The 26039-nt window shown below is 42.6% G+C and overlaps 1 protein-coding gene across 1 annotated transcript in view; it reads right to left on the minus strand.

The window, feature by feature from the left end:
- Positions 1 to 26039, minus strand: part of GAS7 (growth arrest specific 7) — a 140355-nt gene that overhangs the window by 68161 nt on the left and 46155 nt on the right. Inside the window, exon 2 of the mRNA XM_063121514.1 lies at positions 6889 to 7009. Within this exon, the coding sequence (XP_062977584.1) occupies positions 6889 to 7009 (121 nt within the window). The remainder of the gene's footprint in view (positions 1 to 6888; positions 7010 to 26039) is intronic.

Here is a 26039-nt window from a genome sequence, read left to right on the forward strand (position 1 = left end):
CAATCTGGAATTCAATAACCCATTGCATGGGTGACCATTATGTGCATACCCAGGCATTATTTGTTATGAAATGTAAGGAAGTTAAACTCCAAAATTTAAGAGCAAAGTAGAATGCAACTTGAATCTTTATGTTACAACATATACCAACCTACTCTTTAAAAAAGGAACTCATTGTATCCTTTTGTTGTGAAGGTCAGTTGACATTTTTGTTTTGCTTTGAAGTATTTCAGAATTCTTTGAAGCATAACTTTTATGAAGTGTGATTATCATTTTTGGCATTCCAATTCTGATAGTCTCTGTTCCTGACCACAACCAACACATTCTTTAATTTAATTTAGAGCTGAAACACAGTTTTTAACTACAGATTGTAACCAAAGAAAATCTCTGAGAAATTGGCTTGTCTTCACAAGAAAGGGGGAGGGAGAGTAGCCCCAGCTTAATAAAACTCTCATGCTGATATCAAGTCTAAGCCATGGCCCTACAGTTCTTCAGTTGACAGATAAATCCATCGAAATGACGCAAACATTTTTAGAAGCTCCTCTACCATATGTTCGGAGTCAAAATTATGATTGCATTATACAAAGAAATATGGAAAGGGACAATGCATTTCCTTCAGCAGTAAACATCCATTTGTACAAAACACAAGCATCTCTTCAGTGGTATATGATGCTTTTTTTTGTATTCATCAGTTCCCAGTCCTCCCATCCTGACCCGAGTACCATCAGTGCACAACTCCAGAAGGATCTTGTAAGAGAACTGAGAAAAGAGTTTAAAAATGGCTGTGAAACTGCTGATGAAATTCCAAGTTGTTACTGTTCAGATAGACTGCTCCTGCTCAGAAGCTGTTATCTTCTCCCCCCAAAATTGCTGGCTGTCCAGTCTGCCACAGATAGCCAAAGTCACATGCTTCTGACTTCATCCTCTCGAAACAATAGATTGAATGTGATTTACTGTTTGCAGCAGGACTAACGAGAAGCTGCCACAGTGCCAGCTGCCCTAACTAATCCTCAAGTGAGCTGGTCTCTGGTGTTTCACCTTCTGCCTAGAAAACATCCCTAATTTTTACACACCCAAAAAATTGTTTATTTTAAAAGTTTTAGGCAGCTTTTAAGGATAGAACCAAGAATTGATACAAATTTTTCATTCCTAATCTTGGCTGTACCTGGGCCAGGTGCCCCTCTTGCCCTGCCTGAACTACACAATAGTACATTTCATTTTTCTGTTTAATAGAAATGCTCTTCCAGCAAAAATATTTGGTTCTATACCTTTCTATGCTTGACAACAGAGGAGAACCAGAAACCTAGCGTAGCAGTTGTAATACCTTAATGCCTAGAAAGGGTTATGCAAGGAGATACTTAACATTCCAAAAGTGATATTACCACTGAAACACAAATATATTATTTGCCCACACATCTGGGCCTGAAAGAAGGAAGCAAAAGCTATCCAGTGTGACAGTAATACAAGAATCTCTCCCTTATATTATCTAACCATAAAGGTTTGAGAAGAAGGGAATATGTTTATTTATTACCTATTTATTACATTTCTGAACCGCCCAATAGCCGAACCTCTCTGGGCGGTTCACAAGTTAGGCGAACGCAAGCTGAACTGTTACTCTGAAGAAAACTTTGCTGTTCAGATGTAGATTATATGCCATGGGCTCTGGTAAAATTAAAAACCTGTCTAATTTTGCTGTTGTCTCTTTATTTCTCTGTGGGGCTCGGATGCAATCTCGGGCACTACGCAGACATTTGGAAAATGGGAGCAGCTGTAAATTGCACTGCACTAAGCAGAAATTCTTGCTGTCTGAGAGAGATCAATTCTTCACAGAATAGGCAACAGACAAGTCCAGCCATAAGGGGACTAAGGGGGGGGGAGTATATGAATTTGTGTCCTGTTGCAACATAGTTAAAAGTCCTGCTTGATTGCAATGAATATTTTTGCAGAGTCCGATCAACAGTCACTTCTGGTCTGATGAAGATTTACCTAAACCACAAAGATAAATGCTTTATAGAGGAAAAACCTCTGAAAGGATGTGTGAGGCATCACAGATTTCCCGCACTGGCGCGAGGGGAACTCAGCATTTCCAAATGTCCTTTACTTTAAGGGACAGGCCATATTTCAAAAGTTCAGCTGTAGTTGCGAAAAATCTCAGCTCTGCAGACTTTCCTCACTTCAGGCCAACAGTACACAGTGATCGTTATTTCTCTGGCAATTCTACGGGGTTTGTGGCAATTCTAGCCTGTTGTCATATCCCCTTTATTTTCTACGGATGGAATGAGCTCCCTGTGTACAAGTGAAAGGGCCTTCCAAGTGGTGGCCCCAAAACTGTGGTTCTTCCTTCGTATTGAATTGCCCCTTGGCCCTTTTGTACAGGCATTCAGGTGAAGCTTCCTTTTCAATGCTGCCTTTAATCTGAGAATGTAATTAGCTGTATGAGTGACCGTAGACCAACACAAGAACCCAAATACACCCACAGGCTAAAATACAGGGGGGAGGGGAGGCAACCTAAGGCTAAACCACAGAGTTGCAATACAGTCCTAGACTGAGTAACGTCACTCACACTTTAACACCGTCTGGGTATTTGCTCAGGGAGACATGAGCTCCCTGTAGTGCCTCCTGTTTATGGGTAGGCAAAGCGGGAGGCACTAGAGGGTGAGCAAATGAATTCATTTAAGGTAAACTTTTAGTTTAAACGAACTCATTTGTTCATCATTCTGCTAATTTGTGGCCTAACTCTTGAACACTGAAATATTGGAATGGAATTTAGTCATGGACACAACTTTACATTTGGAATAGTTCAAATACTCCATATCACCATCTCGATTTTCGAAGAAGGGGGAAGAAAATGCAAAATATATTATATTGTGTTATCTGCCTTGAATATTGAGATGTTAGAATGAAGGTCTGCGTTCATATTTAGGACACCATTCAACATTTCGAGATCGGACCCCACCTCAACCTCTGAACCTGTTTTTAAGAGGGCCAACCAGGATGAAACGCCCATTGCAATACAATATCTCCTTGAGAATTGAGATTCTGGAATGAAATAAGTACATTCATGACATAATTCAAACACTTGCTCTACCCTACAATAGTTTTCAAAAACTGGGATAGGGTGAGAAAGATGAAAAACAGATTTGTAGTACTTGAAGCAAGGTCTCACAAACGTTGTGCTTTACTGGCATAACTATAAATGCCACAGGATATATGTCGCTAGGGTTCAAAAGGATTTGCCTGGTTTTGAAAGTGCCAACGCACACACACAAACACACACACACAAGCAGGGAGACAATGTACTCAACACCCTTCTCCTGCCACGTTCCTGCTCTGGTCCCTTCATCTATTTCCTGCTGTGCTTGCTGTAGCAAGCAAAACTCCAGTTTTAGCCCATTTTCCCAAATGGTGGAAATATCCACTAGCATTTTAGAAACGAAACTGCCCCATGCCTGCAGTGAACCAAGACAGATGAATGTAGATGAACTCCAGAAAGAACAGAAAGAAAGGTGTCCAGGGACTGAAAGCTTTTAAGCTCTACCCACAACAGTGTAAAAAAATCTATCAAGCACAGCTCTAAGTCCTGACTACAGCAGCTATTTCAAGCCTATGTTCACTTGCTTAGAACTACTGAACTTTTCAGAACTTGCATTCCCCGGGGGTTAGCTTCTCAAACAAAAGTGGAACTTTTTGTTCCGTGGAATCCAAATTAAGACTCTTTGGTTACTTGAGAGCAGAAGAGGAAATTTAAGAAATCCAAGCATGAAATAGGCCTTGGTCAGATTCTGAATGAGAAATGAGATACATTTCAAACTGTTAGTATGGCTGTTTAAGTGGAAAACACATGGCTGAGATTGGTTTGCCAGAACTATTTTGCTTATGCTATATAGTGTTATGTAAACATAGGTACCACCAAATAAAAACTAAATCAATTAAATAAAATATGCAAAATAAATAAATATATGCAAATACAATTAATTTTCTTAGTGAGTTACGTTGGCAAAGAATCTTGATTTTGAAGTGCCAAGTACAGATAGCTTTAATTATATTGGTTAACATTTTCAATACAATCCAGTTACAATGCTATTGGGGGTTTAGTCAAGAATAGGGACAGTCGTCATGGAGAAAATCGGTCTCTTTGGGGTTCAATGGATTTCCCTGCAGCTCCCAGCTCACCTTGCATTCATGAGCCAAGCTGGGTTTTTCCCCCCCAAATCAGGGAAAATTTGCATCGTTTTTCTCTTCCTTGTTAAAATCGACGTTTATGCATACTGCAGTTGTAATTTGTGTAATTTGCACAAATTGCTGCCATAAATATGCTTAACTTGCAGGCACAATTTCTGCAAGTTAGGCATGTTTATGGCCACAATTTGTGCAAATTAAGGTCAGAATTTGTGTAACTAAGGCAAATTGTAGCTGCAGTTTGTGTAAATGCTTATTTTAATGGGGGTGGGGGTAAGATGCAAAAATCTGTGAGCTGACTCAACTCAATGCAGATCAAGTCAGAACAGCTCATGGGTAAGTGAGCTGGAGTCTGGGGGCCGAACCACTAAAAGCTTGGCAAACCTGAACCCCCCAGGTGGATTTCTCTGAGAACCCGAGTCATGGATGGGATGAGTAATCAAAATGGAGAGAGCAAGCTCAAAAATGTGAACCTTCCCCTTAGATGGATCACTCTTATTTATTTTATTTATTACATTTATATACCACCCTATAGCCAAAGCTCTCTGAGAGGTTTACAAAGTTCATCCACAAAGTTTGCCCCCACTTGCTCTTTGAACTGGGCCAAACTTAAACTGGCTCAGACTATGCTTACTCCACTCCTCAACATTTATTGTCGGCCCTCAGCCCCACTTTCCTGAGGAAAAAATCCTCATTTGGGGGAAGGTGTAGAGGATGCAAGCCATCAGAGGCCATGAGGGGGCCCTCCTTTGGTGGCAAATAACACATGGAATGCATTATATCCTACTGCAAATTATGGAGTTTGTAGTCAAGCCCCATGATCCAGTGCGAAATGATTCACAAAGCATAATGCTTGCTGTTCCACCTATCACATGTTGTGCCCTCTGCTTTCTTAGAGGTTATGAGGCCTTGGCTTATGAAAGTGAGATGTCTAATGCTGGTATTACCAGCCCACTGCCACTCCTTGAGGTATTTCTCTTCCATTATCCTATACCCTCAAGGATACCAGGGCAACTATATTGATAATGTATAAAATGCCAGCTCCAGTTCATGTGGGTATTGACCTCCACTCAGCCATACTGGATAAATATCAATGTTTTTATTTTCTTATTAAGTAACAGTAACAGTTGATGTTCTGCCAAAGCAAAGTAATAAATAAATAAATTGAAAACCCGCACACACAAAGATAATGAACTCCTTTTACCTCCGCTTCCAGCCCAACTTCTCCCTTGAACTTCCATAACTCATAACTGTCTACCTCTGCCCTTCAACTGTCCAAATTCTATGGGCCAATCCAAGCCTAGGAATAAAGCTCAATTACCAAACATTTCCACCATCAGTCCCATAACCCCAGCCATAAATACCTTCTCAACTTTAATAAAAACAACAGTTCCTGATTTCGCCACAGAGGCCTATAACAAATGACAATTGGAACCATTTTTGTGTGTGTTTGTAAAACTGTCATGGAGGATATCATTCATTATGTTACCCAATGTGCTCTTTATAAGAATCCACATGGAAAATATTTGCTTGAATTTAGACTCAGGAAGAATTTTGTTACATTTAGTGAATGTGTATGTTTTCTGTTGTTCTGTAAAGAAAATTATGTAACCGTGTGTTTTTTCTTATTTGTGCTGTCATCCAGGAAACTGAGAACTAAATTTGTTGCTCAACTCTGAATGTCCCTTCTGTTTTTGTTATGGCTTATAGATAAACTATAAAATCATTACTACTACCTTCACCAAGATAAGGATTTTTTTTTCCCTTGGAGAAGAGGTTAGAGACTAGAAGGGAAAGCAAAAAGCAGAAGAGCTGGAGAGGGTTGGGAAAGGTGGATAATCTGTCCAAACTGAATAAATAACCCAATTATAGGCCGAGCATGCAGGTGATTTCCCATTTCTTATTTGGAACAAATTTTATTTAGGGTGCAATCCAATCTGATCTGCCCTAGGTACTTGTAGGCCTTTGAACCCATTGGCTTGTGGGTAGCCAATGCAGAGCAGGAAGTGCAATATGCTTCTCGCTCCGCATTTTAGCTAGACAGGTGATTTTGCCCATCGAACGGAGGCTTCAGGAAGGAGGAGGCTGGGGATGGCCACAGATACTTTGTATCTCCACACCCCATTTCTCTTCCCCACCCTGCCCCCCAGAATGCCCCATTTTACTCCCCCCCCCATGAGCTTGTATTTGTGAGCTCACAGCAGCAGCCAGTGCGGCTCTCTACACACTGGCTGTGAGGGAGGAGGCGGGGAGCGTGGTTTGCTGTCTCCAAGCTTGGAGCCAGGAAGGCAAAATATCCTGTGAACTCCAGATGCCGTCTAGGGAGCATAGGATTGCTCTTTTAATGAATTATTTATTTTATTATTTATTTATTATTGCCTTTATATCCCACCTTTTTTCCTCCAAGGAACCCAAGGTGGTGTACATAATCCTCCTCCTCCTCCCCATTTTATCCTCACAACAACAACAACCCTGTGAGGTGGGTTGGGCTGAGAGTCTGTGACTGGCCCAAAGTGACCCAGTGGGTTTCCATGGCTGAGTGGGGACTAGAACCCAGATCTCCCAACTCCCAGTCCAGCACTTTAGCCACTACAACACACTGGTTCTCAGTTATGATTTTTAGAGAAGACAGAGAAGTTATGCATTGCTAGATGATGATAATAATGATAACAATTATGATAATGATAAAGATAATAATAAAATGAAGCTCACCATTGGTGTAGGTGTTCACGTAGTATCTTCGTCCCTGGGGGGACATATAACTCTGCCAGCCGGGTGGGAGATGGCCATTTTGAGAGTCTTCTCCTACTTGAGGAATGACCTTCCTAGGTTTCTGCTGACAGAAAGAGAGAACAAGCCTGTTAAACTGGCTTTCCAATAATATTAAAAAGGCTCAACAAAACAAGTGTAGTATGAAATTCTGAGGAATCCTTTAAAGTTCCTGGGAGCAGGATATAAGGAATCAGAGTGGTAAACACTGCTGGGAACCCAAACACCCCAATTATCTTACCATCTGCAGCCTGGGAAATGTATTCAGGCTATCACCTGTAAAGCACAGACATTCCCTTAAGGGCAGGGAAGATGGTGGAATGTTGCAGGGCCTGTTCTGTAGCTTTGGCAATCCAGCATATGCAATAATACAACTTTCGGGAAAGAAAAACACACCATGCTCTGTCTCCAAGAAGGAATCATCATAAAACAGAGTCTGTATCCTTGCCAAGCTCATGTGCTACCAATATATTTAATACCTATCATAAATGACTGTAAGATCAAGCATGATAAAAAAAAATGACTAGCAATCATGAAAAAAAAAACACTGTATCAAATTGAAAACTGTTTTCACAACTGAACTTTATACTCTCCTAAGATCCAACAGGACTCAATTATCAGCAGATATATATATTCTGCTGGAGATATTCACCCCTATAAGGCACTGACATTGTTTTGCTTTCTGATGAAGCCTTTATTATTTAAATAAGCCTTCCCCTTTTAGCCAGACATGATTTTATTAGTATAATTTGTTTTAACTATATTTTGATTCTTTCCTCCCTACTTCCTTTTAATTGTTCACTGCTCAAGAATGTTATTGGATGTAGAATGATATATAGATCTTGTAAATAAACAAACACATAAATATAACAATACAGCTGCCTGTAGGGGTAGCAAAGGTGAACCCCCCCCCCCATATGTGAATTTCAGCCTGCCTCCAGAAGAGGGGTTTCCTGCCTCCAGAAGAGGGGTATCCAAAATTCATTCTTGTCTCCCCGAGTCAATCCAATATTTCTCCAAGCCTCCCAAAATAAAACATGAGCACAGGGCCCACCTAGCAGCATTCAGGAGCCAGCGAAAAGAAATTTCACTTGCTCCATTCAGGAACAAGTAAAAAGAAACACAATTGACAAGGCTTTGAAATGCCAGAGCAAATGCTTTGAGAAATGTATTTAGCTAACACTCTGGAATCAAAGAAAACCTTGAGCTTCTCATGGCAAACGTCTACCTCTGTGTCCCTCAGGCATGGCTTCGTATCTGTGACCAACAGACAATTCTGTTGTGGACACTCAGGCATGGAAAGAGAAGGGAAGGCAGACTCGGGAAGGAAAGTCATGAAGCAGCAGGAAGTGGAACTGAGGACGGATGCAGCAGAAGTTAAAGAACCACTCATGGGAGGCACATTTAAACACCATAACCCGGGGAAAACCACCGAGTAGTACGCCACTGACCTTCATGACCAAATCACAAGGGACAATGTGGGGCGGTTAGAAGAACCACTTAATGTGGGGCGGAGGCATGTATACAACCTCAGCAGATGGTCCCGTGTGAGTCCTACAGCTCGCATTCTAGCTCAGCTTTGTAACTACTTGTTTGTTGCTTTGCCCGGATCACATGCCCCGATCCATCCTATAGCTTCCTTATGCAAGTCTGATGGCCAGAAACGGCAAGTTGCATAGGAGAGAGATGGCTGGGCAGCGCTCCAAGGCGATGACAAACAGCTGGGCAGGAATAGCTTTTGGCTGTGTACACACAGCTGGGAATCTTAGAACTAGCTCTTCTCCGGCCAGTCAGGGGGTGACGAACGCTGTAGTACAGCCATGCTCTGACAATAAGCCGCAGGGAAAGAAGCTGTACGAAGTAGTAGTTCAACAATGGTGTAGCAAAGATGTAACACTAAGGCCCTTAGGTCTCATTACCATAAGAGCATAAGAGCATTACTCACTACAAAAGTATGCGCCACACAGAACCAAGGGCTATTCCTGCGCACAATGCTGCTGTTCAGTTGCCAGGTGTTTAAGCCTCCACACCTGAGTTAGGCATTCAAAAAGCATTCCAGCAGGCCACTGTGGCCAAGGCGAGAGCCCACTGTCTGGGTCTTCCCTGCAGGAAGTAAATGTGCTGATGGTAAACCTGAGCTTGAATCTTTCCCCCAGCAGGACACATGATGAAGGTCTTTGCATTACCAACAACAATTCAATTCCTCCGCCATCACTGGAATTTGCTAATGCTGGGGGCTCATTCTCCTTGATTCTTATATAAACAAGCTGGCAGAAGCTGAAGCAGAAAGGCAGAAATAATCGAGGCCTGGTCACTCTTCAAGAATGAGCTCCAGGTAACAGCTTCAGAACACTTTCCATTAATAAGCAGGGTGTAGAAGAGATAAGAACAATGGACCGAGGTTACTGCTACTAAAGCAATCTGAAATTCCACCCTTTGCAACAACACCGGTACCTAGAAAGATGCCTTACATTGGTAGCTCTCCAAAGACATGCAACATGCTAAGCCATGGTTAGGTCACTAACCCTTCTGCAGCAAGTGGTTAATGAACATGTTTAAACCGTGGTTATGTAGCCACCATGGTTAGAAATTGGTCACATGACATGCTAAGTCATGATTCACATGACACACTAAGCCAGTGGTTCCCAACCTTCCTAATGCTGCGACCCTTTAATACAGTTCCTCATGTTGTGGTGACCCCCAACCATAAAATTAGAACTGCTGCGCTAAGCCATAATGTTTGGCTCAAACTGCTTAACCACTGTGGCTTAGCGTGTCATCTGAACAGGGTCACTTAATTCAATACAAATCTGATTAGTTCATCATCTATTGAAGCACCCATCAACTTTCCCAAAGTCACTCCAGGAGCCCTTTGTTAAGCAGACAGGTGTGAGAACTAAAAGTAGGGAGGCTTCTCCCCATGCTTGGAGTATGCTCCCCACGATCGCATTTCTGTAGTTCAGCTATAACATGAATTTACTCCACCCTTTTCAGTGGGATTTGGAATGGTAGAAACCATCTACTTCCATACCACCAGTTTCCAAACAGATAGCCCAAACAAGGGCTGATTCACATCTGCACTAACGCATCAAGTGGTGTCTAGCACGTATAGGCTTATCACAAACAGTACACACATATCACATGATGTCTTAAATGCCCAGGTATCAGAGAGAATGGTTACTCACACAAGGTGTAGAAATCAGAATAGAATCATTGTGATTGTTTATGAACTTTTCAATGCCTGGTTGCCAACAGACATGACCAAAAACAAAACAAAAAAATCAAAATGAAAGTGTGAAACTTAGGGTTTTCATCACCAAATTTTTGCTGAGAAAAAAATTAAACCTCAGGGAGATTTGACACGTCACTACCTCAAAGGTAATGCTTTTCAGCATCCAGTTCACTCTGTCAACTGTTCCTCATCAGGTGAAGAACATTCCTCTATGAGCTCGGAATTTGGAGCATGTCACACTAATATTATATCAGCTGCACTGGCTGCCTATTCACTTCTGAGCCCTAGTCAAAGTGCTGGATTTGACCTTTGAAGTCCTAAATCCTTTGGGTCCACGTTATGTGATGGACCCACAGTGTGTGTGTGTGTGTGTGTGTGTGTAGTGGTGGTGGGGAGATTCAATAGCAACTGTTCTGACTAACAGTTCCCTTGTGGCCTGGAGCCCACTGCAACAAAATCACTGCCCCATGGTTCAGGCTTCCAGCATTGTATGAACTGAGCAGGCACAGCTGCAAGTCAACGTGTGGTAGTAAAAATCAATGTACATCCAACACTGCAGAAGACACACAGCACAGGCCAGCTACGGTCCTGAAAAATAAATCCTCCTCCTATTTATTTAGCAATGGCAATTTTGCACCCTATGCTAGCATCCATCTGTGTACATCTGTCCATGCAAAAAGTGAACAATCTCATTTTCTGCAGAAATACTCCTCATCACACCCACACACCCGCAATCTGTACATATGCTACTTTTTACAAGACCACCATGTGGGGGCTGCTGCCGTGCGCCAAACAGCAAAACTATATATCAACCAGCTCGGAGAAAATAATTGGCAATTCAGCGATTGTTACAGGAGTTGTGTACAACTTATAAACAGAGTTATGAAAGGTTTCTGTTCGAGGAGGAATTCAGTCCGAGACTTGTACTGTTGGGACTATGTGTTATAGCAGATGCTTGGCTGCTGACAAAGGAAGCAGGCTGCATGGCCTCCTTTTCTATTATTATTATTATTATTATTATTATTATTATTATTATTATTATTATTAATTTATATAGCACCATCAATGTACATGGTGCTGTACAGAGTAAAACAGTAAATAGCAAGGCCCTGCCGCATAGGCTTACAATCTAATAAAATCATAGTAAAACAATAAGGAGGGGAAGAGAATGCCAACAGGCACAGGGTAGGGTAAGCAGGCACAGGGTAGGGTAAAACTAACAGTATAAAGTCCGCACAACATCAAGTTTTAAAAGCTTTAGGAAAAAGAAAAGTTTTTAGTTGAGCTTTAAAAGCTGCGATTGAACTTGCAGTTCTCAAATGTTCTGGAAGAGCGTTCCAGGCGTAAGGGGCAGCAGAAGAAAATGGACGAAGCCGAGCAAGGGAAGTAGAGGCCCTTGGGCAGGCGAGAAACATGGCATCAGAGGAGCGAAGAGCACGAGCGGGGCAATAGTGTGAGATGAGAGAGGAGAGATAGGAAGGAGCTAGACCGTGAAAAGCTTTGAAGGTTAACAGGAGAAGTTTATATTGGATTCTGAAGTGAATTGGAAGCCAATGAAGAGATTTCAGAAGCGGAGTAACATGGTCAGAGCGGCGAGCCAAGAAGATGATCTTTGCGGCAGAGTGGTGAACAGAAACCAACGGACTGATGTGAGAAGAAGGAAGGCCAGAGAGAAGAAGGTTGCAGTAGTCCAACCGTGAAATAACCGGCGCATGAAAAAGAGTCTTGGCAGAAGAGACAGACAAGAATGATCGAATCCTGGCAATATTATACAGGAAAAAACGACAAGATTTAGCTACTGCCTCAATATGAGGAATAAAGGAGAGCGAGAAGTCAAATATAAAGCCAAGGCTACGAGCTTCCTTGACCGGAGTAAGCGTAACATCATTGACAGTAAGAGAGAATGAGAGATGAGGAGAAGGTTTAGGAGGAAAAACAAGCAATTCAGTCTTTGCCATATTAAGTTTCAAACGACGATGAAGCAGCCAAGCTGAGATATCTGAAAGACATGCCGAGATACGATCGTGAACATCAGGAGAAAGTTCCGGAGATGACAGATATAGTTGTGTATCATCGGCGTACAGATGATATTGGAGGCCATGAGATTGAATAAGCTTGCCCAAGGGCAACATGTATAAGGAAAACAACAACGGGCTAAGCACTGAGCCTTGCGGAACCCCTACTGAAAGGGGAAAGGAGGAAGACGAGCTGCCATTAGCCAACACGCTGAAAGAGCGACCCGCTAGATAGGAGGCCCCATCTCTCCAGTCGGGCCCATGTAGGAGAATATATCACCTCATTGGCTAAAGACAAATGTAGAAACCATGACACATTTTTAAGTTACATGTTACTGGGGAGAAAGGAGGAGACGACCGGGTGGGGGGGGGGGGCGTTTTGTTATATGGTTCCCCTAAAGAACCACACTTATCAGCCACACTTAAAAGTGAAAAGTAAGATATTTCGGGGCTCAACTGCACTAAGGAATTACTCTAACCTAGGAGCTCTATCTTCAAATCCCTCAGGTGGGTGCAAGTTGTGGTAACTCAATACTGTAGGAATGGCATTTTGTCAATGTACAGACAAATATTTCTTCAAAGGAAGAAAAGTCAAGCCCGGTCTTTGAAAATATATTTCAAGCCTAAGCCCTTATAATAGGGATTCCCAACATGGTGCCCATGGATGCTATGGCATCTCCAGGCAACTCAAATGGTGACTGAGAAGGGGTCTCCAACGTGGTGTCCATGGGCACCCAAAAATGTTTATTTATTTAGGGTGACCATATGAAAAGGAGGACAGGGTTTCTGTATCTAACAGTTGTATAGAAAAGGGAAATTCAGCACATGTCATTTGTATACATGCAGCCCTTGGTAAAATTCCTTCTTCATCACAACAGTTAAAGCTGCAAGCACCCTGCCTTCTTGACCAGATACAAAAGAGGGCAGGGCTCCTGCAGCTTTAACTGTTGTGATGAAGAGGGAATTTCACCAGGTGCTGCATGCTTACAAATGACACCTGCTGGAATTCCCTTTTCTATACAATTGTTAAAGATACATGAGCCCTGTCCTCCTTTAATAGTCACCCTAATTTATTTATTTATTTATTTATTTACTCGCTTTTTAATATATGTACATGATTTGTATCAAATGCATACAGCTTTCTAGCAGTTATACATAGGTTTCAACAAAAGTATCCAAATTAGTATCAATTCAAAGGTGGTGTCTATATAAAGTCCTCAGTCCATTGCATTATAGGAGGTGAGCCTTTATCCTTCCAATGTCATAATATCAGTTTTTTAGGTGTCAAAAGGATGCAGAGAATCCTATTTACATTGACCATTTATAAATTACTTTGAAGCAGTTAAATGACTGAAAAGTGTGTGTATATCAGTGAATATTAAAGACTGTTCCAGTACAAAATTTATCTGTAAAATATCCTCCCCTCTCCCGCGTGCGCACACGCGCACACACACACACACACACACACAAGAGAAGCAACTATTGGACATTGCCAAAACATTGTTTAAGAGAAACATTAGCTGTATCGCACTGTCAACAATTAGCTGAATTTGACAGTACCTTATTGAGACGTTGCAATGTGCAACAGACACAAAACAAAGGGTGTTTCTTTTAATAAGATACAGCCTAAGATCCACAGTTGCAACAGGTAGATGGCAAAGCGCTGAGCCACTGATTAGACATTTCGTGGTGGTGCCCATAGCAGTTTCCAAATGTTCCTACAGGTCCAAAAAGGTTGGGGACCCCTACCTTAGGACAACCTTCCCCAACCTATTGCCCTCCATGTGTTTTGGATTACAACTTCCAGCATTTCTGACCATTGGACATGCTGGCTAGGGCTGACAGGAGTTGTAGGCCCAAACATCTGGAGGACACTAGGCTGCCTTAGGAACGATCTGTTTACTAAGATACGTGATTTCTGAATATATGCAGAATTTCGGACAATCTAAATTTAGCCACTGATACAGTCATCTCCCTCTGGGATAACAATGCTTTTACTTGAAGTGTACTAGGAAAGAATCTTTTGGGTTGGGACAAGAGCTAGAAACATAACATTCTACAGGGATTTGTGAAGACGGAATATAAATTGGCTGTGGAATTTTCACAGGCAGCTGTTAAAGCAACAGAGTGCTTGGAAACATTCTGATGATCTGATCTGTAGCACAGATCTATACAGATTTCAGACAGGATAACTGATATATATCACCATAAAGACCCCTCCCTGTTTGCCTCCATAGCTCATAAGCTTGCTCTCCTCCCTTCCCAAACCTAGCCTTCCTCTTTGAGCTGTGCACCACAGCTTCAACTGAGAAGCGTGCTTTCCCCCCCCCCACAGAATTTGTGATGTTATTTAAAATATTTGGGCTCAATCTTTAAAAAATATATATTATATGTTGCTCATAGGCATTTGATACAGGGAAGCATTCAGATGCCTGCAGCCAGCTTTAGAAGATGAACTAGCTCTCTGTCATGCACTGCCATAGTGGCTAATCCCCGCCCCCCTCCGTTGCAATATCCTGCTCATGAAGAAATGTACTACAAATCCACTGAATGGATCCATGTGGGATTCCTTCGTTAGTTGCATGCGATGGGATCTTATGCAAAAGTCCAACATTATATTCTGTTTTCCACTCACAGTGGGATATATGGAATGGGCATGCTACATGCACAATGTTCCTATCAAACATAGAGGAGGTCAACAGAATTGTGGCAGCTAGCTTTACCCTGACACCTGAGAAAAATAAAAGATACATAAACTTGCCCTCCTACAGTGATCCCAACAGTCATAATTTCATTCCAGGAGTCCAAGAACAGATTTTGCTTGAATCAGACTCATCAGCTTCCTGCTAACACGCATATTTGCCCCAACGTTTGTTCCCTTTTTTAAAAAAAAATTCAAAACACACACAAAAAATCACCCTCCCACACAGTCCTAGCATTGTTTCCATCTTTTATTTACCAAGATTCTGCATGTTTTTCAGATGCCAGGGCTTGGCCTCTCTGCAATGCTTAGCCAGCTGCATTATAACAATTTAATGGATGCAACACTAGGCTCCCATTAAAGATGCTTTAACACACACCTTATTTTTCTAAGTATGCTTTTTTAAAAACGATTAACAAAATTAGCTACATCCTCCCCCTTCAGACATTCTGGTTTCTTTCAACCTAACCGCTAAGACTTTTACAATGCTGAGTCTTAAAATTTGATCAAGTTCTTCTGCCTTTCCCAGATTCACACAGCATCAAAGAAAGTTCAGAGAATAGAGGTAACCAAAGACGTAATTACAACTAAGCTTCAAGATGAAGGGTGTAAACCCAGGGTGCGCAGACACCAGGCTTGCAGAATCTACTCTTTTTTTCTTTAATTTTTTTACTAGAATCCTCAGATCCACCAAAAACATTACATTAAGAATTCAAGAATTCTTAACCCAGGAATTTTGAGTACCAGAACTGAAGGGAGGTCACAGGCCTTCCACACAAAACCCCTCTCCTCATCAACCCCACCCTTTCTTCATTTCAGCAGTGTAATTTAGGGATGGGTTGGGGATAGGGTTCATTTTGTTGCTGCTACTCTTAAACTTTGGGAGTCAGAAACCCTTGCCAATGTACTGGGAATCACTCAGAGCTCTTATCAGTAGATCCAGAGCTACCTTCTGTCCAGCCTTGCTGAAAACCACCTCTAGAGACATAAAAATCAAGGATCCCTTCATGCATCTTATTTTCTTCTAAATAATGCCATCTCTTACCATGAGTGCTTTTGCCAAGTCCCTTGCAGATGTTAAGTCCCAAACCAGAGCTGCTCAAAGACTTAGTCTCCCTTCGTAAAAGGAGCAGAGAAACTACCCGATGCCTAGTCTGATCTTTGTGTGCAAGTGAAGAGCCAGTGCCCAGTGTCAAAACTCAAGAGGAAGAACCACCACTGCAAGGGGCCGCTCTTTGTGTGTCAACACACTTCAGCACTTCCCTTCACTCAATTTTGTTCTTTGGAAATCAAAAGGATCCATTCTAGAGGCTTTCCAGATGTGAAGCTTCTGGAAAGCTTTTTCCCTTGCCAGCTTTCAAATGTCTGCGTAGGTGACGGAGAGCACAAAGCCAGGGTCTGTCCCATTGACCAAGTGCTCCCCATGCACAGACAGGACAAACAAGGACGGCTTTGACCAGCTTTCCTCAGTTTAATCCCAGCCTCTTTGACCTTCTGTGTCCCTTTTCTGTCTCTCTGAGGAACAAGTTTTCCCGGAGCTTGTATCAAGTCAACCCTTTGTACACAGACTGAACCAGCATGCATTCAGTGCCGCAAAATGAAGCAATTTCACATGACCAAATGGGCACTCAGAATGTGGGATTTGGCATATATAGGATGGACTGTGGTTATTAGCGCTGACCTGAAAAGGGGGAGGGGGGAGGAATCGTGAATCATTTTTTGCCCCCCAAACAAAACATGTGACCCCTTTCTGCAATTTTTCCCAAGGAAGGACTGCGAACAAGGGCAGAAGTGTTTGCAGCATATTTCCCTCCCCAGCAAATAAATACCGAGAGCACTAATTTCTGCCCTCACTCTGAATTGACTTCATAATATCATTGGATAGTCAACCCAGACTGGCAGCATGCTGCTGTCATCCCCTGATTGATTGAAATCACAATCCAGAAATGGGAAGAGTAGGATAACAGGAAACGAGAATAAAAGAGCTGACACTGAGAGGGAGTGTGCATACCAGAGAGCAGCAGGTTCAAAGAAGGGGATGTGAGGGAACGTTTCAGCCCTGCCCAAATCCCCAATTCCATGTGAAAATCTTTGGAGACTTTGGCACAGAACTAGTTCATTTGGGGAAAAGACTGTGCAGTTGTTTCAAAATTCATTTCAGATTTAGGATGCCATCTCTTTACCCATTTCATGCAGCTGTCCTATGGTACAATAAATACAGCATAGGCCTGCTCAGATAATACACTAAACCATGATTAGGTCACTAATCCTTTTGCAGCAAATGGTTAGTTAGTATATTTAAACTGTGGTTATATAGCCACCATGGTTAGGAATGGTTCACAAGACACGCTAAGCCATAATGTTTAACTCAAAATGCTTAGCTACCATGGCTCAGTGTGTCATCTGAACAGGGTCCATGAATTTCACACTGTGCTCACAGTGAAAACTGCTCACGGTGACAACTGTTTTATCATGACCACCCTTTAGTTCTAATTCCAACCACGTTACAAGTATATTACATCACACTAGCTGTCCAAACCATGAAGCTGTCATCATCATCAACAGGATGTCGGCAAGCTCTTATACAGATGGAGAATTCCAAAGATACAACAAAGGTAGATCAGTGAATGTAGACAAGGATCTCAGGCCCATCTCCAACATAATATTCATAACTCCATAATTTCAAAATGCACACAGATTAATAAAGTACCTTGTGATTAGTGACAATCTCTTCATTTTGGTAATCCATTATGCAATGCATGCTTCTCCAGGATCAAACCAAATGACAATGGTTCTCTCTCTGCTAGTTTTATCAAGAGTTTAGTGGAGATTTGTTTTGAGCCGCTGGACACTTTTCTTGGTGCTCAGCAAGGTATTTTACCTATCCAACTTTAAATAATAATAATAATAATAATAATAATAATAATAATAATAATAATAGCAACCACCACCACCACCACCACCCATTTTCTTACTAGCAGTTGGGATTACTGTGAAATAGGTTTCTGTTAGTGCCGAAAACTGGGTTCAAAGGAACTCTTGAGTGTGTTGGGGCTCAGAACCCCCACCTTTGCCTTATATTCAATATTTTGGGCAAGCTACTTGTCCTTTGCCACAATTCCGAAGGCAGCCATTATGTGGTGGACTCTAGGACAGTTTCTCAAAGTCCCAAATGTGCCCCACTACCCAGAAAGGTTGCCTACCTCTGCTTTGAATGGTTTGACATTTAAGCAGGAGAAACAACTCAATGTTTTATGGATCAAATCAATACACAATCACTTCGTGACCATGCCAATTCTTTCATGTGAAATCACCCGAAACATGACTCCGGCTTACAGATAAAATAGCTGATGTAAGAAGAATCACCTGTCTTGTTTATTTATTTATTTATTTATTTATTACATTTTTATACCGCCCAATAGCCGAAGCTCTCTGGGTGGTTCACAAAAATTAAAACCATAATAAAACAACCAACAGGTTAAAAGCAGAAATACAAAATACAGTATGAAAAGCACAACCAGGATAAAAACCTGGTTGTGGTCACCACTTTAAAATCAGTGAGTGGGTCATGTGCACTGGCTCAAAAAACAAGAGGACTGCATCCTTATAGCGCAAAAAAGGGCAGGTCCCAAAAGCTGCCTAATACAAAATATCCTGAATATCTGGTGTATTTGGGGTCCCACAGGCCCTTCCTTAGCTCCCTCCCAGAAGGCTGCCCTTGCTTACAGACCGCCCACCAACCTGAAGTAGCTACTCTCCAGCAACAATGGCTCGTCAAGCCAAAATATTCAAGAATTAACTCAGGCAACAGATTCTGGTGCTAATTCTATCCCCATATCTACTCAAGGAACACTATCAAGGGGTTAAACTACAGCCACCATATCATCAAGAGTTCATTCAACTACACATCTACACATTTGCTTGTTAAAACAAGCAAAAGGTGGCATGCTGGCACTACGAAAATATCCAAAATCTATATTAGTGTAGTACAAGGGTGGACAACTTGTGGCCCTCTAGCTGTTTTGGCCCACAAGAGCCAACAGAGCCAACGGAGAGTTATGATGTAGGCCAAAACATTTAGAGGACCACAAGTTGACCAACCCTAGTGTAATACTAGGGATGGGCAACTCAAAGGTTACAAAAATCAACAAGCTCTTGAAATCTCAAAAGGTTTCACATTTCAACCTCTGAATTGGCCTAGTAAAGATATTATACTAATACTGATTCTCAATATATTTTAACATGTTTGATGCCATCATCTGCCAATATTGCCCATCTGCCAAACATATCACCTCCTCCTGCATATACCACCCCAAACCTTGGCCCTGCTCCATGTTACCCTGCCAAGTGAGCTCGCACAGATAGCAACTAGAGAGAAGGGCCTTCTTGGTGGTGACACCCCAGCTCTTCAGAGCGCAACTATAAATTTGGTGGTGCACCTTTGAAATCTGACACAGTTGAGAATGGCTAAAGAGGGAAAGAAACTGTCTTCTCTTTAGGTGTTTATTGCACCTGAGGTCCCCAATGTAGAGCCTGCAGGCGCCGCTGCAGCACCAGAAGCCTTACATAGTGCCTCCGTGCTATTTGCTCTTCTCCTCACCAGATGACTTGATTTTTCAAAATTCAAACTAAAATGGTTTCCCCTAGCCTGTGCTGCCCCTTACCTTGCTTGCTGTTTCTCACTGAGCCTTTGCTGCCCATGCCAATCCCAATTGGGAGGCAGAAGGCTCTTGTGTTGGTTGGACCGGAAAGAGAAAGACTCCTGAGCTGTGCCTGTGTGTTGCGGATTGAGGGAGGAAAGGTAAATGGGGCCAAAGAGGAGCAAACAAAAACAAAACAAAAACAAGGAGCAGAGGTGGCCATGGCAGCAAGAGGGAAACCCAGGCCATGGAGGGAGGGGGTGTTGGAGTTTGCTGGCAGGTTAGGGGAACGAGTTCGTTGGTATAGAGAGAGGTAATTTAGCTCTTTTAGTAGCAAACAAAGCACTAGCCCTTAGCTTGCTTATGGTAAGCTTGGAAACTTGTATGGCTATAGGTTATGCTAGGAGCCAGTGTGATGCCTTGGGCCCTTTCTACACCTAAGGATTATCCCAGGAAAATGGAGGGATTGTCACTGTCTGTTCCCGGAATTCCCTGTGTGTCATCTGGATGTACAGGGATGATCCCGGGGGGAAAGGCAGGTGTAGAAATGGCCTTGGCTATAGTTTCTGATTTTGACAAGGCAGACCCAAGTTCAAATCCTGGCTTCATCACTGAGGATCACTAGGTTACTATGGACCTTTCTACACCTAAGGATTATCCCAGGGAAATGGAGGGCTTGTCCCTGCCTACTCCTGGGAACCCCTGTGTCATTTGGATGCACAGGGATGATCCCGGGGGGGAAAGGCAGGTGTAGACATGCCCTATATCTCAGCCTATACTACCTTACAGGGCTGTTAAGAAGTTTACTTGCCAAGCTCCTTGGAGGAAAAGCAAGCAAGCAAAATTTTAAAAAGTTCTAAATATGAAATGACCTGTAAAAACTTTATTTCTAGAAAACCTTGAAAATATGAAGTTAGTTTCCTATGCCAGAGACATATAAACTGGACTTTCAGTGGTGTACACCATACAGCTCCCATGATCCTCAAAGTGTGCCTGCCTTCTGTCCTCAGTGTGCCAAACATCTTGTCCTTTTCCTCCTTTCTAACCTCTGCAAAAAGAAAAAGAAAAAAAGAAATCCATACCTTGGAAGAAGTTATTTTGAATTGTGGGAATTATTAAAATTAAGTGAATCTAAAAGATGTTTGCCTAAATTTATTTTGGTCTAGAGGTTTGGCATGGAATTCTAGGTCTTCCTAGGAAAGCCAACATTTCTCTAGCCAAAACCATTAACACAAAAACAAGAACAAAACCCTCCTGCCTATTAAAGTAAAAACATCTTTCTATACAGCCACTGCTTTGCTGCGTTAAACATCACCAGTCAGCGAACCCATGGAGATGACTGGCACTGCATCTGCTGAATTCTCAGATTAATGTCACCCGCGGAAACAGCTTCACATGACTTCCTGATCCATCCTGAAAAGGATGTCCCTCCATGTTGAAAGTTCAAGCCTTACTCAAGAGAGAAAATACCACTTCTCATTTAGAAGCTGCAGGAAACGCCCACTAGAAAAGTGGGATCCTAGAGAGGAAACATCTGTGCATTCAGGGCAGCAATTCCTGCAAAGGGAATGCAGTCTGCACTATTTTCTGTAAAGTCCAGTTTCAGAGAGTTTCCTAGAATCTAAATCCAAGGCTGCAAATAAACCTAGATAGTTCAAAATTTTGCAGGAATGACAGGTCTCCTGTGGCACTGCCTTCCCTCTCTTGTGAACAGTCAGAACAGCCAGGAAAAGGGCCTTTTCACACATTAGGTGTTTTATACATATAAGTCAAGGTGGTGTTTTTTTAATGCTACACTTTAAAATGTAAGTATGAATGTAACAGGTGTTTGGAAGACATACATCCGTCAGGCACATTTACCAGAGAGCTGAGTTTTCTGCAGCCCCCTGCCTATTCAGCATCGGTTCTATGTCAAGTGCAAAATGGCCCTCACAGGCCCACTGAATATACACGGAGCAATGGGAAAATGAAGACGTGCCATATCTGCACAGATTTTTCATAATAGGCTCCATCATGTCTCATATTTGAGACAGCCATTTTCACTTATGCCTGTCAGTGAGTTCAAACGATGGGAAGGTTTGCATGTCATGATAAGCTGGTAAGCAATATGCTCAGTGGGTAAATCAGGGGTGCAGGATTTCAGGACAACTGGGGGCCAAATTCAGCCCTTAGGGGTTCCCCCAGATGACCACGTTCCCTTCCCCTGGCCCAACCCCCTCAATCTTTTGGATGGTTTCCTGGCTTTCGTGAAGTTTCCCCCTAAAAGGTTGAAATGCCTCTCCTAAGGGCTTTGAAGCTAACATTTACAGGAGATATATTATTTATATTTTTGACCCAGCCCCTTTTGCCTTGAGCCCCTCCCACCACTGAAGTCTTCTCTGAAATGGAATTTGACCCTCAGACTGAAAAAGGATCAACACCCCTTGGCTAAACAAACAACAGACCTTTGGTTAAGCATGACCTACGAAACTCTGGCTTGTGTCTCCCCTGACAAGTATAGCTCCCAAATCACAGGAGGTACTGGTTCCCCTCTATTCAGCACTGGTTAAGCCTCATCTTGAGTACTGCATCCAGTTCTGGGCACCACACTTCAAGAAGGACACAGACAAGCTGGAGCAGGTTCAGAGAAGGGCAATGAGGATTATCAGGGGTCTGGAAACAAAGCCCTATGAGGAGAGACTGACAAAACTCGGCACGCTTTGTCTTGAGAAGAGAAGACTCTTCAAATACTTGAAAGGTTGTCACACAGAGGAGGGCCAGGATGTCTTCTCAATCCTCCCAGAGTGCAGGACATGGAATAATGGGCTCAAGTTACAGGAAGCCAGATTCCAGATGGACATCAGGGAAAACTTTTTGACTGTTATACCAGTACGACAATGGAACCAATTACCTAGGGAGGTCGTGGGCTCTCCCACACTAGAGGCATTCAAGAGGCAGCTGGACAGCCATCTGTCAGGTATGCTTTAAGGTGGATTCCTGCACTGAACAGGAGGTTGGACTTGATGGCTTTATAGGCCCCTTCTAACTCTACTATTCTAAGATTCTATAAGCCAGGGAAATAACTCAATAACAAAACAAGGGTTATTTCTCTAGCTTGTTGGGAGACAGACAAGCCAGATGTCTAAGTTTGCACTTCATGCTAAACAAACCATGGACAAAAAGAACCATGGCTTACTGTGACGTGCAAATCAGATTGATACCTCTTCACTCCTGTTAACTCATTTCTACAGAAGGGGTACCACATATCAGCGAAGTCCATAAAAGTCTAAAAGAAAAAATGGCCAAATATTTCAGATTGTTTACATCTCCATATGCAGAGGAGGGGATAAAAATTCCAACCACAAACACAAAGAGCGAACAGAGTAAGTAAACTCCTACACTGCATGGCATGCTGCAAAAGAGGAAGCCAGTTTGCATGACTATACTGAAAAAACTGTCAACTTAATGAATTTCCATTTTACTTTTGAAGTAGCAACGCAAATCCTTTGGATTTGCATTGGCATACACACTGTATACGTGAGCCAAAATGGATGCTCTATATGACAGATCTGTCATTCAAAGCTAAGGAGTCTACTTTGCTGGCCAAGGTAAAACTGTAGCTGCTAGCCCTGCAGCTGTTAAGCCACCCATCTCACCCCCCAGCATTTAATTGCTGGCCATGGAGTGTGCGCTCTTGGGCGCTGCTGCTTGAAGGTAGTGAGAGCACTTTTAGCAGTGGTTTCCATTGTTCCCCTCACCCCACCTGCATACCTTTCTTTCTCTAGAGTAGGAAAGATCAGCAGAGGAGTTGCCTTCAAGGGCCTTGGCTGCAGAGCTGCCAAACAACACCCAGCCTTCCTTCTAACGTTGGAGCTAGAGAAGTGATAGGGATCATGAGGCACCTGCCGGGCAACTCCTAATCAATTCTGCAGCCTCAATGTTGGGAGGAAACCTGGCCACTCACAAGAGGATGGTGCCACATTCACTGTGGCAAACAAATTTGTTCAAGCCTTCTCAAAGTCATTGTGGTCTTCTGCCTGGGGATTTCCAAAGTCATACATTCACCCTCCCAGCACGACTATATTATGCTTTGATATCACACATTGATAAAACAAGAAAGAAAGAAAGAAAGAAAGAAAGAAAGAAAGAAAGAAAAGAAAAACAAAACTAAGAGAACATAGCATGCAAGACAGACAATATACTTGCTTGGGTCTCAGGGAGGAAAAGGAGGAAGTATGAGATGCAAGGTGTGTGTGCACACACATATGGGGAAAGAATATGCCCCAGTTCATTCACTAGCAGTGATGGCACCAAAGGCAGCCCACCTTCCAAGAGCATGTGAACCAAGAACTCCTGCACTTTCCCACAAGAGGTTGCAGAGGTGAATTGTGCAAATTATAAGCTCTTGATTAAAGGTTAGCAGGAGTGCTAACCCATCCCTCTGTTATGTAATGGCTGCAGGTAACGTATGGAGTGGGCTAGACAGACGAGAGAGGACAATATGCATCAGAGATAGAGGTTGGGGTGAATGTGAGACAGAATCTCTTCCCAGTCTATTGATAGTGTAACAGTTGTATGCACTAGAGTTGATCAGCAAAACAAAGTGGAGAAAATGTAAGGAAAGTGGACATGTAGAAGGTTTTAGTCTCTCATAATACTAGAATCTGGGATCATCCAATGAAGCTGAATAGTGGGAGGTAAAAAGAAGTCCGTTTTCACAAAGCACATTGTTAAACTATGGAATTTGCTACCACAAGGTGTTGTGATGGCCACCGATTCGGACAGCTTTACAATGGGATTAGACAAATTTATGGATGAGATGGCTACCTGTCATGGTGCTTCTGTACACCAGTCACTGGGGAACAGGAACGCGAGGGTGCCTGTGGGCTTCCTATAGGCATCGGGTTGCCCATTTGTGGGGACCAAATGCTGGACTAAATGGACCCTTGGTTTGATCCAGCACAGCTGTTCTTATGTTCTGAAAAAGTTAACTGCAGGCCTCTGGCATATTTTATTACATGCTGTTACTGCCCTCCAGAGAATTCCAGCATGATGAAGCCGGCTCCCTCTTTGTGGCAAAGTACAATGCAGAAGATACAGGCTGTTCTGTTAAAGGTGCTGCAAATGGAAACAGGTCAAGCAGCTGGACTAGATGACCCAGATCCTTTGCAATCTACACAGGCTAAGTGCTGCATATGGGCTGTGCAGGACCACAGAATATTGACAGATGTGTTTTGCAAGCGGGAGGTCTGACTTTCAACCCCCAGCATCTCCCGTTATAAAGGACCTTGGGTAGCAGGAATTGGGGAATAAATACCTTTTCTTTTTGAGAGCTCTGCTACTCAGGGTAGACAATACTGTGCTTTGTACGTCAGTGGTCTGACTCAATATAGGGCAGCCTCATAATATCTGGGAATTGATTCATCAGGCAAGGGGAAAGATCAACACTTTGAGCATAAGGAAACTACATCACAACATCCATTGATCTCCACACGGAAATAAATGTGTTGATGTTTTAAGTAGTTGTCTTGCTCTTCTTCTGATGCCTTTTTCTAGCCTCCGCTGATTTTTAACTGATTGTTGATTGCGCTGTTTCTGTTTTCGAAAACGGAGATCTTTTTGTTATAGGGTGACTAATTGGTTTTAGAAATAAATAAGAGACATTGCTAGAACATGAATGCACCATCCATGGACAGTCCAGTACATATCCCTTCTGACAGAATCCCCTCTGACAGAGACCAAAGGAAAGGGCTCAGGAGAAACCACAAGCCCCCAGTAACAGTTTTGAGTCCCGGCCAGAAATGAAGAGCAAATTAGGATTGTGGCAATGCCCAGATCTTTCACCACCACCCTCAATTTTCATATAGCTGAAATTTTTGTTCTTTCTGCATCTTTATAGAACATTTGGTTTCCATGGCATCAGATATACCGTGTGAGATTGGGCTTATATTTAGAAACTGGAACAAGGATCATGTGAGCACCCAAATAGATATGCCCGTGTTGTTATAGCAACCAACAACTTCTATCTGCGATTACTCAAATCAAGATATATATTTTTTCAGTTTGAAGGAGAATTTACCGTTGAACGAAGACCCCCCCTTAGAAATCTCATCGTTTCTGAGAGTGGGCCAAACCTCGGATGGATATTATTTATTTTTAATATTAAAGACTAGCAACAGAGACCGACGCATAGCATTGCTGCAGTATTTATGACTGGGTGCCATTCAGTGGTGGTACAGCTGGAGAGAACCCAGGAGGAGCAAACATGATGGTGCAGCTTGGCCCCCAATGACCCTTTCAAGAGTCACTCATGCAAATGAATGGGGATGTACCAAGCTAGCATGCATATACCACTCTTGCTACAAGCACACACTATGGCATTAGCCAGATCTCTCTCTGAAGGGCTTTGTTGCCCTCTTCAGCTCTGGAGAATAGGCCTGTTGTATTCTTAGCAATCCTTGAACTGTCAGAGTCACAAGGCAAAGATCAGGCCAGCTGCAATGTGAAAGCTCTATCTATGGCCTGCA

This window comes from Elgaria multicarinata, chromosome 3, assembly GCF_023053635.1.
Source record: "Elgaria multicarinata webbii isolate HBS135686 ecotype San Diego chromosome 3, rElgMul1.1.pri, whole genome shotgun sequence".
NCBI classification, from domain to species: Eukaryota; Metazoa; Chordata; class Lepidosauria; order Squamata; family Anguidae; genus Elgaria; species Elgaria multicarinata.